Genomic DNA, 16,644 nt, shown 5'->3' on the forward strand with positions numbered 1-16,644 from the left:
CTACAGTATGCAGCAGGTGGAGGAGGGTTTGGTTCTGAGCATGCTCATGACATTGAGGTTGAACTGGGCCGGGTTGTAGTCCTGCACGTCGGAGCCAGAGCTCTGCGGGCCCTCCTGGTTCCTCTTGTCCCTGGAGGTGACCCGGTACTGCGCCTTGACGTTCCTCAGAGGGTTGTAGTCCGGACTGATGTGCTCCGGACAGCGAAACACCTCCCTGATGACGCAGCCCTGCTGGGACAACGCCACGAAGCCGTTCCTGTAGGTCACCATGCGGACGACGGGGGAGTAGACGTACTGAACGTACAGCAGGTTTCCTGTCAGAGAGACGACACGAGTTTGATCCTGGACCGTTAATAGTCCTGCACGGCCGTCTGCAGGAACATTTCAGAGATCTGCTCATCAAACCAGAAAATTGTTGAAAATACAAACGCTAGTTTATGGTAGCAGAGAGAGCGAGAGACACATTTCAACATTGTTTTGGAATAAATTCTGTTTTTCCGACATTATTTGGAGACGTGTCCACCAGTCCACCAGTGAGAGACGCACCTGTCACGACGTCCCAGACTTTGATGGTTCTGTCTTGAGATCCAGTGAAGACGAACTGGTCGCTGTCAGAGAACGCAGCCGAGAGGACGCCCTCGAAGAAAAAGCCCTGAACATGAAGAGAACAGCAGATCGAAGTCAGACTGGAGACACGAAGAGACATCATGTCGGTCTACGTGCTGATAAACAGGACCGGATTTAGAAAACTGACCTCATGATTCAAATTGATCGCCTTTTGAATGATCCAACATGGAGTCATAAAATCCTCAAACTGATCTTTTAAAATTTGCCTTTTTCTGTGGAAGTGTGAGTTAAAGCTCTCGCTCAGAGGTGTGACTTTTTTGATTTAAAATAAATATAAAATACGTCATTTTAAAGCTGTATGTCCCACATGTATGTCACAGAGGGCGTAAACATGGACATTTATCCATAGCTTTTTTAAAATCTAATTTTACAAATATGCTACGTTTGTGGAATTTTGACAAGCTATTGCCTTTTTCCCGTGTTTTTGAAAGAAATCGTACCAGTTTTGTTCAAAGGTTAAAACATGTCCTCTGGTGTTTGACTGCAGATGTACAGTCGCTCTGACCTTGTACTCCATGGTGTGGTCCAGGACCAGCGGGCTGAGGGCCCACAGCCTCTGGACGGCGTCCTCAGAGCCCACCAGGGCGTGAGTCCCCCAGTTACTGGCTGTCACACAGGTGACTCTGCTGCGGTGCGGCTCCAGAGCAGAGCTGCCGCCGCCGCCGAAGTCGTGGAGCTTCACCTCCCCGCAGCTCGTCCCGTACAGCAGCCGGCGGTCGGACAGCAGGGCCATGGAGGACAGCGGGGCGTGGAGGAGGGACAGGGGGACCGCCTCCAGGGGCCCCTCTACCGTGGGGAAGCTGTCTCTGCTGCTGATCTCAAACAGACACACAGAGTCCTCGTAGGCCACCGCCACGTGCTTCTCCTGGGAGCTGACGGCGAGGCAGAGCACCCGGCTGAGGCTCTCCGGCGGCGGGATGCAGAGCGTCTCCTGGGGCAGTGCCAGCGGGTAGATGAGGACGGTGCCGGAGGTCAGACCGCAGAGCAGCAGCCGTTTGTGCTGAGCCAGCTCCAGACAGCAGACCTCAGCAGAGACCGCCAGATGCTCCGAGAGACAACCTGCAGGGAGGTCGGAGGAGGCGTCACCGCAGGATGAAGGTGCTGCTACATATGCATCAACATTTCTCCTTCTCTGTGGGAATTATGCTGCCTTCATGTGCTCCTCAGAAACATCCTAGTTAACATATTTATGCTGCGTTCATTGTCAAGTCAGGAACATTTAGCTTATAGAGCCCAACCCGACCTTTAGTTTAAGACAGCTGTCACACAGATGTTTTTACTTTAATGCAGAGCAACACAGAGCGCAGCCTTCGTCTCCTCTGCTCCACTCAGCGGTCTGTCTCTCCTCTGAGCCCCGCCCACCGCCAAACACCACCCACCACAGATGAAAATGCAGTATGAGACTTTGTTTATGTCATTTACTGAAGTTATGAGAGCTCGTTTCATTTCAGCTCAGTGAGAGTCTCACGTTTTGCTTTCCATGAAAACGCCAGTGTTTCTCCGTCCTGCTCGGAGGAGAGAGGAGGAGAGGAGTTCACAGCGTACAGCCACAATAACCACTGCGAAGTGAAACCAAAGCTCTGCGAACAAAAAGCCAACGTGGTTCATTTATTACATGTCAGAAGTTGATAATTCCGTGTTGGATTTTCTGACTTCGGATCTAAAAACACTCTAGTGCATCTGCTCTGGAAAACATGGATGCCTGCAGGAAACTCTGAGCGAGCCTCTGAACATCAGAAGTATGGACTGAGGACCTGTATGAGCCACCACAGCAGCAGACACCCCGTCTCACATGGAAAACTTTTTGGTGATTTTTAGATCTTACGATCGGCTGCATGCAGATTCACTGATGCAGGAAGCTAACAGAGACAGGAGGAGTCGGCTACAGGCTCACAGAGACTTCAATCAAACACAGATCAACTGGATGGAAATGCCACTACGAAGTTGTTAAAACACGTTTTCACGACGAGCTCAATGAAGCGCAGCTTTAACGTATCAGTGAGTTACGAACACGTGAACAGCTGAACATCTGACCTGTGTTGTTGTTCCAGCTGATGACTTCCGTCTGGCTCTGCTGTCGGACGTAGAAAACCCGGTCTGCGTCTTTAGTGAGGGCAACATGGGCGCAGCCAGCGGGGACGTGGGCGACGGGTCTGTGGCGGGTGTCGTATTTCAGGCTCCACACATGGACGCAGGCGGCAGCCGTTGAGGCAGAAACCACGAAGCCGCGATACAGACGGACAGACGTGACGGGAGAGTCTGAACCACGCAGAGAGTCCAACAACGAGCCTGTGGTCACCGACCAGATCTGACAACAGGAAGTTCAGACAGGAAACACAGGAACACGTAAATACTGATGCCGTGACCGTCACAGCTGATTCAACAACAACGGATTCAAGATTTTAAACTGAGAGGTTCATAAACCCACAGACTCTCTGGGCTGCGACCATGAAGCAGCTGGAAGGTTTTTACCGCCAACCACATCAATGTTTACCGTCGACGTTTACTGAACGTCAGCAGTCAGTCTGTCGGCGGTCGGTCTGTCACTCTTGGCGTCGGCGGTCGGTCTGTCACTTGTGCTGTCGGCGGTCGGTCTGTCAGTCGTGGTGTCGGCGGTCGGTCTGTCAGTCGTGGTGTCGGCGGTCGGTCTGTCACTTGTGCTGTCGGCGGTCGGTCTGTCAGTCGTGGCGTCGGCGGTCGGTCTGTCACTTGTGCTGTCGGCGGTAGGTCTGTCAGTCGTGGCGTCGGCGGTCAGTCTGTCACTCGTGCTGTCGGCGGTCGGTCTGTCAGTCGTGGCGTCGGCGGTCGGTCTGTCACTTGTGCTGTCGGCGGTCGGTCTGTCAGTCGTGGCGTCGATGGTTAATTTCTTACTCGTATTAGCTGGTCAGCAGCTCCAGAGGCAAGCAGCCGGCAGTCTGATGACACGCAGGCGCACAAAACGCTGTCGTCGTGCTGGAGGTCGAGGAATTTGTCCACAGAGTCTCCGTCGATGTTGAAGAGGCTCAGAGTTTCATCACTTCCTGCAGAGGAAACACAAATCAGCTGGAGCATCAAAACCCCGAGAACGTTTACGGATAAACAAGAAACCAGGTTTCTGTCACACACACATGGAGCAGAAGGAGGGGGGAGACGACGGAGACACCGGCGGAGAATGACAGCGGATCGGACACCAGGGGAGAATGAGAGCAGAGGAGACACTCTGGGACATCGGCAGAGACATAGGCGGACATGAGAGCGGAGCAGACAAGGCTATGTCTCATATTTCAATCGAGGAAAAGTTATATCGCGATTTATATCGTTATCGTTTTATCGCTCAGCCCTTCATGCAGCCAATGAACTGGTTTTATTTATTTTGACAACGTGGGTAAAAAAGGCAACGAAAAACTCACAAATTACAAGAAATTAATTGATTTAGAATATTTTTTAAAAAGTGGAAAACTACATTTATAATGATCAATTCGACATATTTAAAGTTGTTACAGAATTAATATGTTGTTTGATGCACTTCTTTCAGGTAATTTCCTTCTTTTTTTTAAACATTATTTTTTTATCTTCTATATTAAGGTATTTTACTTGTACTTTTTTTCTTGCTAATTTTTGGGTCATTTTGGAAAGAAATCAAGCTAAAGCTCGGTCATCTGGGAGGAGCTCGGAGTAGAGCCGCTGCTCCTCCGCATTGAGAAGAGCCAGATGAGGCGGCTCGGGCATCTAATTAGGATGCCTCCAGGACGCCTCCCTGGTGAGGTGTTCAGGGCACGTCCCACCGGAAGGAGGCCCTGGGGAAGACCCAGGACACGCTGGAGAGACTACGTCTCACAGCTGGCCTGGGAACGCCTCGGGGTCCCCCGGGAAGAGCTGGACGAAGTGGCCGGGGAGAGGGAAGTCTGGGTTTCCCTGCTTAGGCTGCTGCCCCCACGACCCGACCCCGGATAAGCGGAAGAAAATGGATGGATGGATGGATCAAGCTAAATCGCTCAAGTTTCAAAGGCTTAAATTATCATCGTCAGAATCGTACCTGCTAACAGTATTTTTTCATCCTCGGTGACTGAAAACAAAGAGGGAACTAGAGGAAACTCGACGGCTGTCTGTCGACCCGTCCTGGAAATCTGCAGACGGGAAGGAAAATGTCATCATGAGTTATTATCGCGGAGGAAGATTTCATCACAACGTACAACGTTTCATCACAGACGGATGAAAGTCAAACCTGGTGGAGGAATCCTTTTTTAGAAACCACAAACACTTTCCCGTGTTTCGGTAAAACCACAGATTTCACCGGAGTCAAACATCTCTGCGACTTTTCCACAGTTTGAGTCCTGGTGACGGGGTGAGAAACTCTGACCAGACCAGAACCACTCAGAGAAACCACATGTTCTCCCAGAACTCCCAGCACCACCGAGCCTTTATCACCATCATCGTCATCACCATCATCGTCATCACCGTCATCGTCATCACCGTCATCGTCATCATCACCACCATCGCTGCTGCTGCCGAGGATTTCGGCTCCGTCCAACTTCAACACCTTCACCTGCAACAAGACGACATGCCGCTGAGATCTGAACGTGTTCACTGAGCCAGAAATGATCCAAACCCCGCAGGGTCACCTGAGTCCTGGTGTAAACAAAGATCAGCTGATCAGACAGGTGGAGGTGTACAGAGGAAGGGGCGGAGTCAACGGGCACCGCCCCCTGGACGCACAGCAGCTGCTCGCCGTCCGTCAGGCTCCACCTCCTCAGAGAGCCGTCAGCAGCCAATGAGAGGCAGCGTGCGGAGCCGTCGACCACTTTGACGCACAGAACTGCACCTAAAGACGTCATTATTGTTATTGTTGTTATTGTTGTTCGTTTATCATGATGTATCATTTAACCCTGAATATTGTGTTACGATCACAGACTGACCCATGTGTCCCAGCAGTGTGTGTACCAGCTGCTGCTCAGCGAGGCTCCACACCGCCACCGTGCCGTCATCTGAGCCTGCAACCAGAAGCTCCGCCTCCACGCCCACGTCCATACAGAGGACACCTGGAGACAGGACAACAGGTGAACCCTCTGCTGCTGCACCTGTCACACACCTGCCACACACCTGCCACACTCCTGCCACACACCTGCCACACACCTGTCACACACCTGTCACACACCTGTCACACACCTGCCACACACCTGTCACACACCTGCCACACACCTGCCACACACCTGTCACACACCTGCCACACACCTGCCACACACCTGTCACACACCTGCCACACACCTGTCACACACCTGTCACACACCTGTCACACACCTGCCACACACCTGTCACACACCTGCCACACACCTGCCACACACCTGTCACACACCTGCCACACACCTGTCACACACCTGTCACACAGCTCTGAAACACCTGCGGAAAACTTCATTTTTCTAATCAAAACTGCGACTTTACATTCACATGAAGCAACTAATTCAGTGTTATTTCTGACTTTGTCCTCGTTTCCCCGACGAGACGATTCATCAGATGTTTTTACCCGATTGATTCAAACACGCCTAAAGTTGTAAAAATGTCGCAATAATTAAAAGTAGAGTTGAGGAGTTTGCTAAAATCGCTCTCAGTAATCAGGGTTCCTTCAGAGATTTAAGAGTTAATATTGCTGCTCTTATTAAATTTAAGACCAATTTCACAATAACTAAAGCTGAAAGACAGTTTTGCTAAAATATTTATTGTGACATAAAACGGGATATTTTTTGTTCTGTGAGAACGTATAAACGTACGAGTGGAACACGTGGATCAATCCTAGTCAATCCTACTTCTGCCAAACATTTTAAAGACTTTTGAAAGATCGATTTAAGACATTTTAATACAAATTAAGGCCGTATTTTTATTTCAGTTAATGCAGTCTCTTTTAGGACTTTTAAAGGATCTGTGGGAACTCTGATTAATATTTACTGATTATTTTCTCCTTTATTGTATTTTATTTCTCACAGTTTGATTTCAATAACTGGCTGTCTCTGTCCACTTATTTCTTAGGCGTCCCTGAGGGACGACAGGTGCATCTGAGAAAATTAGAATATTGTGACAAAAAAGTTAAAGAATTTCCATCAATTATTTAAGAAAGTGAAATTTTAATATATTCTGGACTCATTACATAAACCAAAATGTTCAAGCATTTTTTCTGTTTTGATTTTAATAATATGGCTGACATGTAAAAAAAAAAAAAAAAAAAGAGAGGAGCTGAGGGCGACTGTCAAAGCAACCTGAGGACATAATGAAGACACTTTTCATTGTTGGACGTTTCTGTGCTGTAAATCACTTTTTGGATGATCTTAGAAATATTCTAATAATCTGAGATTATGGATTTCTGATTCCCATGAGCTATAAGACATAATCATCAAAATTTAAACAAAAAAAGGCTTAAAATATTTTTGATTTACGTGTAATGAATATACAAGATATGAAAGTTTACCTTTTTGAATGAATGTTATTTTCATGATATTCTAATTTTTTGAGCCGCAGCTGTATTATGAAACTGAAGAAAAGTCTGAAGCACGTTTGCCTTTGAAACGCAGCTTTTACCTCCTGCTGAAGTTAGTATTTTATTTACTATTTCAAAATATAGTTTTGTGACGTAAAAGCCATAAAAGCGTCAGCTTTAACTTCCTGACCTCCGTGCAGGCCGCTCAGCGCGTGCTGCAGCGCCCCGCCCGGCTGCTGCAGGAAGCTGCACTTTGGCACGAGGATGGGCTCGGGACTCGTCAGTAACCGCTCCTCACACTGCCGACACAGCTGGCCAATCACAGCGGGGAAAGGCGCGGCCAAGGAGCACAGCCTCGCCAACAGCTCGGTGTAAAACAGAGACGTGTCTGCAGACACAAAGAAAAACTCAACCTTTTTCATTCAGAGACAATTTAGGACCCATCGAATGTTTGGAATAAAAATGAAACGCAAATAAAACAAACATCAATAATATAAAAGTAAAAAATAAATAAAATAAAAAAAACACACATCAATAATATAATATAAAAAACAGACAAAAAAGATCAATAATATGAAATTAAAAAACAAACAAACAAAAAAATCAATTTTAAAAAAATCAGTAATGTAATATCAGCAGAGAATAACTGACCCATGTGACCATCCAGGAAGTCCAGACTGGGTTTGATCAGGACCAGAGTGTCTCGGACCAGTCTGGACTCAGTGCAGTCCATGTACTGGGAGCACTGGTCCAGGTCCTGGATCACACTGGACACCCCACACACCCTGCTCTTACAGTACAGCCACTCCGCGCTGCCTGAAATCAAACACATCACACTCATTAATCAATAATCAGTCATCAAGAATTCATCTGCTGAGCTGGTTTGTGCTGAGAGAAAATCCTCACGTGCCGAATGATTAATCAGCTGGTTTTAAAAACGAAACCGCTGCTTTAAATTTGAAAATTACACGAAAAAAGGCCCAAAAATGTTTAAATATTATTAATTTTTCTTCCTGTGCTGTTGCACCTCATTTTTTCTGCAAACAGGAAAACATTTTGTAAAACAATAAAAAAAAAAAAAAAACATGAAATTTTCTGAGATGTTGTTGTGTTTTGTGAAATTTTGTTTTTCGAGGTTTTAATGTTTCATGTAATGTTTTCCGGGATGATTCTGTGAAATTTTGTGTTTTCTGAGATGTGGTGATTTGTGAAATGTTTTCCCAGATGTTCTCATGTCTTGTAAAATGTTCTGTTTTTTGAGACGTCGTTGTGTTTTGTGTTTATATATAAATATATGTTTGAATATTTAAATGTATATTTTACGGTTCTGTTACATTATTGTGCGACACTGTGATGGCGTCACATCACTGTGTTTTTTTGTATAATTTCATAAATATTGTTTCTGTTTTGTGGTACGAAAAGTGCGTTTCTCATACCGATGACTTCCTGTCGCAGCTCGTCCCACAGACCGGCGTGCAGCAGGTGGGAGGGCAGCTCCTGCAGCTTCCTGACGTTAGCCAATCCTGGAGCGAACCACAGCGGCTGGGGCGGGACCTGAGACACCAAACAGCCAATGAAAACGGCGTGAACCTTCAGGTGATCACTTCCACAGTCAGTTCACATGAACGTCTTCACACAGGTGAAGGACGTAGAAATACCACAGTGTAGAAATACCACAGTGTAGAAATACTCCTTTAAAAGTTTTTTTTGCTGAATACTGGATTCTGATTAGTCGAGCATTCTGCGGTCTGTTTCTGACAGACTGTCGCTGATGTGTTGTCATGGTTACAGCCGGACGAGTCGTCTGTACCTTTCTGTCAGACAGCAGCAGCGTCAGACCCGGCAGCGCCGCCGGCTTCAGTTTCCCTGACCACCGACCCAGGAAGTACTCCGCCAGGATCCTTAAGCTCCGCCCCCGCCGCTCTGAGGTCAGATACCGAGCCGAGACCGCCTCGTACAGACGCCTGCACGCAAACACGCGTCAGTCAGACGTTTGACATTTGACCTCTGACCTGATGATAATATGTGTGATTGTGTTTCTTCCTCACCGGTTGTTGAGGGCGATGGCGGCGACCCCGCCCGTCCAGCGCTCCTCCAGCTGATCCTCGAGGTCCCGTTTGAGTCGAGCCCAGAGGAGGGGGGGCAGCCGGATCAGCGAGGGGGTGGGAGGGAGGGAGTACCTGTACACCTCAGCAATGACATCATCGTCCAGGGACATGAGGTCACGCAGCTCGGCCTCCAGCAGCCCGTCCCTGAGGAGTCACATGATCGGTTTGTTTACTTGTGTTTTTTCGCCGTTAACCCTTTAAAACCTGGTCAGACGCCTTTCACAGGTGTTTAAATCTTTGTGACCTCAAAACCGGAAATACAGAAAACTAGACTTAAAAACTTTAAATTGTGTTAAAAATATTTAAGGACGTTTCTCAGATTTAAACGTGACCTTGGACTGACCCGACAGTCTCCTCACCTCGCCAGAGTGATGTATCCTAAAGCCCCGCCCACCAGCTCCTTCCCATGTTTCTCCTCCAGCATCAGGAAGAGCTGTGACATCATTTCCTGTGTGCTGGCACCCAAGCGTGTCTCTGTGAGCGGGGTGAAGGACGTCCAGCGTTTGGCGGCGGACAGGATCAGTTTGAGGTGCAGCGGACAGCCGGTCGCCTCGAAGCTCTGCAGTGCGGCGGCGCTCTGCTCGGCCGTCAGGGTTCGTTTAGACGCTCGCAGGAACGACTCCATCACCTGTCGGCCTTCGTCACGCAACAAACGCTCCACTTCAAAGAAACTCCCCAAACTCCTCAACTTCAGCCGCATGTTGGCGAACGCTTCGCTGTTGGTGTCCATGGAAACCACCAGGTGGATGTTGGGCGGGAGGTCGGCGGGCAGCCAGCGGAGTCTGTGAGCGTGGTGCCGGTCTGAGAGCTGATCCAGAGTGTCCAGGATGACGAGCAGCGTGTTCCCGCGCTGCGACGCCTCAGCGAGGACGTTCCTGAAGAAGCGCAGCAGCTCCAGGTGCGTGTTTGCCGTCAGCGGCGAGGGTGGAGCCAATCCACAAGCCAAACAGATCTGCAGGCAGACGCTTCGGAGGACGTGGTCGATGTCCGGTCTCTGAGGGTGACGAGCCGACAGCAGCCGGATCACCACCGCCGCCCCGGGCTCCAGGACGCTACGCATCTCCTGCGCCAGTTTGCACAGCAGCGCCGTCTTCCCCATCCCGGCGGCGCTGTGCACCACCAGCGGGGCGTGGTGGACGTTGGTGGACTCCCACATGGTGCAGCAGAGTTTACCCAGAAGCCCCTCCCTGCCCTGGAGACCTCTGCACAGCTCCGCGCTCATGGCGGCGTGCCATCTGACCTCCTCAAGCACCCGCTCTGACATTTCCTCCTTTACCTCCTCAATGCTTCCCCAAATCCTCCCGCGCCTTCCCTCTGCAGGCGAATCGACCGCCGCTTCGATCCTGGCCTTTATCTGCGACACAAACTGCTCGCAGATGGCGTCCAAGTACTGAGCGTGCTCTTTGCGTTTGGGGTCGATGCTTCCTTTGCTGAGCTCCACGCAGTGCAGGTTGAGGATCTGCTGCCGCATGGCGTAGAGGCGGGACTTGAGGCCGGCGAGGAGTCCCTGAGCTTCTGCGTCCAGCAGCCCGTTGGCGGTCAGGTCCATGAATTTAGCGAGACGTTTGGGGCCGTCCCTCACCCTCTGGCGGGGAATCTCTCGTACGAAGAGCAGAGCCAACGTTTTGCCGCCATCCTTCCACAGACCGCGTTCGAACTCCCGCTCTGTGACTGTGGACAAGAAGAGGACGCTTAGATGTGAGACATACTTTGAGACAAAGGACAGACTGTGAGGACGTCTCTGACCTGATGTGAAGAAGTCTTGTTTCTGCTCAGCTGTGATGTCACCGGCTGCTTCGGCGTCTGTGGCGGCGGCACGTAGGAGCTGCAACAGTTGAGTCTCTGTGAAACGCCAGGAGAGGAGGTTTTTGTCCCGCTGAGGGACGCTCTCGGGTCGGAGGTCGCTGTAGTGGGGGAAGTGAGCCGTGATTGGCTGAAGCACGTAGGTGGGCGGGACCGCATTGTTGTCCTTTAAGAACCACTGACTCAGCTGCTTGACGCCTTCGGCGTTTTTCGACAGTTTGGACAAAAGGACCTCAAAGTGTTTCTCCGGGACGAGGCGAGGAAGAGTTCGGTGGCCGTACCTGTTCCCCAGCAGAGCCTGAGGAGCCGCCGCAAAATAAAGAGAAGAAGAAAGAGCTGAAAGATTAAATACTGATCACATGTTTCTACGTTAACTCCGAAATCCAATGAAAAGATCGAGTTCGTGATCACCCGAAACTCGATAAAATGTCTTTAAACTTTCACACTGATTAAGTTTAACTGATCTCCGTCTGCACAGATTTACTCCGAATGAAACATCAGACTTCAGCATTTTGTTTATGTAGTTTGTCGTCATTTTCCAGGATTTCCAGGATTCATCGTCTGAGGACTTGAAAGCTGCGTTTAGGATTAACTCTTTAAAATCTTCAAAAAGACTTCATGTACCAGCTGTAATTAAAGGACACAGGCAGGATGTTCAGATTTTAGGACATTTCTAGGATTTTATGATATTAGTAGGATTTTAGGACATTTCCCAAAATTTTGGGATGTTTCTAGGATTTTAGTATGTTTCTGTGATTTTAGGACATTTATAGGATTTTGTGACGTTTCAGATTTTAGGACATTTCTTGTATTACTGATGTACTGTGTGCATGATGCAAACACATAAATAAATCAAAATAAGTTTCAGAGAATTCGATCAGAGGATGATGTAACTTTAACTCCAGTTAAAACTTAAAGAGTCTTTTCACAATAAATTTTACATCTTATCTAAATATATAAAGACAAAAAAAACAGATTTATGATTTGAGGACTCACGACAAACGCTGGACCGGCTGAAATCCTCTGACAGGTGTCGATCTCCTGCAGGATGATGTCGCCGGCCTCGTGGTCTCCAGACGAGACGCTTCGAATCCCCCAACGCAGATCCACTACCTGAACAGGAAGTGACCTCACTGATCAACCAACAGGTGCTGACGCTGCACGCATTGTGCACCGTATTATCAGATACCAGATTAGAGAATTATTGTACTTTCCTGGCTTTTTTCTTTTTTATTGTTGTTTTTAAAAATATTTCTCCAATTTATGAAACATTTCTTACCAAGTTGCTCGTTGACGTTTCCCATGTTTTTAAAAGAAATCCCACCGATGTGCTCAAGGTTTAAAGGGTTAAATACTTGTGAAAAGCATCTAAAGGCAGCAACAGAAAAGTGATGGGGGGGGGTGAATATATAAACAATGAAATTAGGAAAAAGTGCTTAAAAATTATACGAATTGTGTAACATAATTTTAAATATTTAATTTTGATAATTAAAAATATAGTTTTTCCGTAGCTTTTTTCTTTTTCCTTAGCTGTTTAAACATTATTTTCTAAATCTACTGATTTCTTGCAGTCATTGTCTTGTTCATTTGATTTTTGTTTTTTAACTTTCTTTTTCTTTGTTTTTTCCATCACTTTTCTTTTGCTGCTTTTAGACACCTTTTACAAGTATTTAACCCCTTGAATCTTGAGTACATTTGTCTGATTCTTTTCAAAAACATGGGAGAGACTTAGTGAGCAACTTGGTGAGAAATGTCCCTCAAATTACAGGAAATTAGTAGATTTTAAGCACTTTTCCCCTGTCATCTTCTTATTTGTTTATTTTATTTTATTTTATTTATTTTTCTTTGTTTTTTTTCAGGTCATTTTCTTGTACTTTTTTTTTTATTAAGTTCTCATTCATTTTTGGGTCATTTCTTTCTCTCGCTGCTCTTTGCTTTCTTCCCATATTCTCTGACATCTACTGTTTTTTATAAACTTGGAGTCACTCATGCAGCCTAACTTAAAAAAATGAACTATCCCTCACATGCAGCAGAAATATGAATCCAAAAACATCAGACAGGAAAGGAAAACACTTTCACTGCTGATAATACTTCCATGCTTTTTACTTCAATAAGCTTTTGAATGCAGGACTTTTACTGCTGGAGTATTTTCTCAGTGATATTAGTGCTGTAAAGCTGCTGTAAAGGACCTGAAGACTTCTTCTTAAAGGAAACGTTAAAAACTGACCTCAAACACGAGCCCCAGACTGCGGCAGAAAGCTAGGACTTCTGGGTAAGCTCTCTCCAGCAGGGCTTTCCTCTCGGCGCTCATATCTGAGCAGAGCGACAGAGAGAGTTCAGAGCAGAGCGACAGAGAGTTCAGAGCAGAGCAACAGAGTTCAGAGCAGAGCGACAGAGAGTTCAGAGCAGAGCGACGAAGAATTCAGAGCAGAGCGACAGAGAGAGAGTTCAGAGCAGAGCGACAGAGTTCAGAGCAGAGCGACGAAGAATTCAGAGCAGAGCGACAGAGAGAGAGTTCAGAGCAGAGCGACAGAGTTCAGAGCAGAGTGACACAGAGTTCAGAGCAGAGCGACAGAGTTCAGAGCACAGCAATGAAGAATTCAGAGCAGAGCGACAGAGTTCAGAGCAGAGCAATGAAGAATTCAGAGCAGAGCGACAGAGTTCAGAGCAGAGCGACAGAGTTCAGAGCAGAGCGACGAAGAATTCAGAGCAGAGCGACAGAGTTCAGAGCAGAGCGACAGAGTTCAGAGCAGAGCGACGAAGAACTCAGAGCAGAGCGACAGAGTTCAGAGCAGAGCGACAGAGTTCAGAGCAGAGCGACAGAGTTCAAAGCAGAGCGACAGAGAGTTCAGAGCAGAGCGACAGAGTTCAAGCAGCAGAGCGACAGAGAGTTCAGAGCAGAGCGACAGAGTTCAGAGCAGAGCGACGACAGAGAGAGTTCAGAGCAGAGCGACAGAGTTCAGAGCAGAGCGACGAAGAATTCAGAGCAGAGCGACAGAGAGTTCAGAGCAGAGCGACAGAGTTCAGAGCAGAGCGACGAAGAATTCAGAGCAGAGCGACAGAGTTCAGAGCAGAGCGACGAAGAATTCAGAGCAGAGCGCGACAGAGTTCAGAGCAGAGCGACAGAGAGAGTTCAGAGCAGAGCGACAGAGTTCAGAGCAGAGTGACGAAAGAATGCAGAGCAGAGTGTCAGAGTTCAGAGCAGAGCGACAGAGAGCGTTCAGAGCAGAGCGTTCAGAGCAGAGCGACAGAGAGCGTTCAGAGCAGAGCGACAGAGAGAGTTCAGAGCAGAGTGACAGAGAGTTCAGAGAAGAGCGTCAGAGTTCAGAGCAGAGCGATGAAGAATTCAGAGCAGAGCGACAGCGACAGAGAGAGTTCAGAGCAGAGCGACAGAGAGTTCAGAGAAGAGCGTCAGAGTTCAGAGCAGAGCGATGAAGAATTCAGAGCAGAGCGACAGAGAGTTCAGAGCAGAGCGACAGAGTTCAGAGCAGAGCGACGAAGAATTCAGAGCAGAGCGACAGAGAGTTCAGAGCAGAGCGACAGAGAGTTCAGAGCAGAGCGACAGAGTTCAGAGCAGAGCGACAGAGAGTTCAGAGCAGAACGACGAAGAATTCAGAGCAGAGCGACAGAGTTCAGAGCAGAGCGACGAAGAATTCAGAGCAGAGCAACAGAGAGAGTTTGGAGCAGAGCGACAGAGTTCAGAGCAGAGCGACGAAGAATTCAGAGCAGAGTGTCAGAGTTCAGAGCAGAGCAACAGAGAGAGCGTTCAGAGGAGAGCATTCAGAGCAGAGCGACAGAGAGCGTTCAGAGCAGAGCGACAGAGAGAGTTCAGAGCAGAGCGACAGAGAGTTCAGAGCAGAGCGACAGAGTTCAGAGCAGAGCGACGAAGAATTCAGAGCAGAGCGTCAGAGTTCAGAGCAGAGCGACAGAGAGCGTTCAGAGGAGAGCATTCAGAGCAGAGCGACAGAGAGCGTTCAGAGCAGAGCGTCAGAGTTCAGAGCAGAGCGACGAAGAATTCAGAGCAGAGCGACAGAGAGTTCAGAGCAGAGCGACAGAGAGAGTTCAGAGCAGAGCGACAGAGAGTTCAGAGAAGAGCGTCAGAGTTCAGAGCAGAGCGATGAAGAATTCAGAGCAGAGCGACAGAGAGTTCAGAGCAGAGCGACAGAGTTCAGAGCAGAGCGACAGAGAGTTCAGAGAGCAGAGCGACGAAGAATTCAGAGCAGAGCGACAGAGTTCAGAGCAGAGCGACGAAGAATTCAGAGCAGAGCGACAGAGTTCAGAGCAGAGCAACAGAGAGAGTTTGGAGCAGAGCGACAGAGAGCGTTCAGAGCAGAGCGTCAGAGTTCAGAGCAGAGCGACGAAGAATTCAGAGCAGAGCGACAGAGAGTTCAGAGCAGAGCGACAGAGTTCAGAGCTTGATTTCTTTCAAAAATATGAGAAGTTGGCCAGAGCAACTTATGAAGAAATTAATAAAAATTACAAGTAGAATTTCTAAAAAAAAAAAAAAAAAAAAAAAAAATAAATGAAAATTATGATGATTTTAAAAAAATAATTTTAGATATATTGTTTTGATAATTATAGATATAACTCTTTTGACATTTTACCCTAGCTTTATTTATTCATTTAAAAAAAACAATATTCCATAATATTATTGTAATATAGTAATATTATGGAATGTAATGATATTGCATTTTTCTCGTGTTTTTTTTTCTTAAATCTTAAATTGAGCCCCCATAATTGTTCCTGAAGCAGACCTGATTTGGCCAAAATAAGATTATATGCAGCGAGGGTTGAGCTGAGCGTCTCTGACCTGTGAACGTGGAGCTGATGAACACTCGGATCATGTTGCTCTTCGTCCTCTGAGCTTCGTCTGTCCGTCCTCTCAGGACGTCCTGCAGGTTGACATGTCCTGCTGCTGCTGGACGCTCCGCCATCGTCATCCTCTTCTTCTTGAGACGGCTGCAGTCGTCTGTTCTGCCTCCCTCAGCTGCTCAGTCTGTTTCCCTCAGAGAGTTTCCTCCAGGACAACCAGTCCTCCCAGTCCTCCCAGCAGACCTGCTGATGCACCTGCACTTTACCAGTCACAGCTGCTGTACATATTATTACAAATAACTGCAGGACACAAAACACAACATGCTTTATCATCTTCTGGCGGCTGACAGTCTTTTAAAGCATGCTGCGATAGCTTCTTCTTCAGTGGTGGAAGCATTAACATCCTTTACTTTCTTTCAGTTAAGATTAAAATGTTACTTCAAAAATCTAACACAGGAGTATGTTGCAGGTGTGTGTGTCTCCATGATGGAAATTTTACTTATTTGAAAATATTTTAATTTAATTTTATTTTATTTTATTTTATTTTATTTACTTTTATTCTCCATGATGGAAATTTTGCTGCTAACCTGAAATGTCAAGTCACTTTAAACTGAACCAGACAATTCAAGCTACCAAATGTAGCCATTTGCTAACCTACAGCAAACTTTTTAAACTGCTAAACTGAACCAACCTGAACCAAACTATTTTAGCTACTAAAACTAACCGTTAGCTAACCTGAGGCAAAATTTCATTCAATTGTTAGCTAAGAATTAAAACAGCTAAAACTGCTAAACTTTAATGTTAAGTTTAAGTAAACTTTCGCTACTAGATTTTACTGTTTTTAACCTA

The 16,644-nt window shown here is 47.2% G+C and overlaps 1 protein-coding gene across 1 annotated transcript; it reads right to left on the reverse strand.

The window, feature by feature from the left end:
- Positions 1 to 15,917, reverse strand: nwd1 (NACHT and WD repeat domain containing 1). The gene is made up of 20 exons (XM_042483777.1): positions 15,794 to 15,917; positions 13,211 to 13,296; positions 11,980 to 12,096; positions 10,927 to 11,281; positions 9,540 to 10,851; positions 9,121 to 9,324; positions 8,883 to 9,036; positions 8,509 to 8,626; positions 7,724 to 7,888; positions 7,263 to 7,460; positions 5,523 to 5,645; positions 5,229 to 5,428; positions 5,098 to 5,152; positions 4,832 to 5,025; positions 4,643 to 4,733; positions 3,499 to 3,647; positions 2,662 to 2,935; positions 1,133 to 1,686; positions 547 to 652; positions 1 to 314 (listed from the first exon to the last, which is right to left on the reverse strand). Exons 1-20 carry the CDS (start codon positions 15,915 to 15,917, stop codon positions 1 to 3), a joined length of 4,893 nt encoding a protein of 1,630 aa, XP_042339711.1.
- Between the last annotated feature and the right edge of the window lie 727 nt (positions 15,918 to 16,644).

This window comes from Plectropomus leopardus, chromosome 3, assembly GCF_008729295.1.
Source record: "Plectropomus leopardus isolate mb chromosome 3, YSFRI_Pleo_2.0, whole genome shotgun sequence".
Classification (NCBI taxonomy): Eukaryota; Metazoa; Chordata; class Actinopteri; order Perciformes; family Serranidae; genus Plectropomus; species Plectropomus leopardus.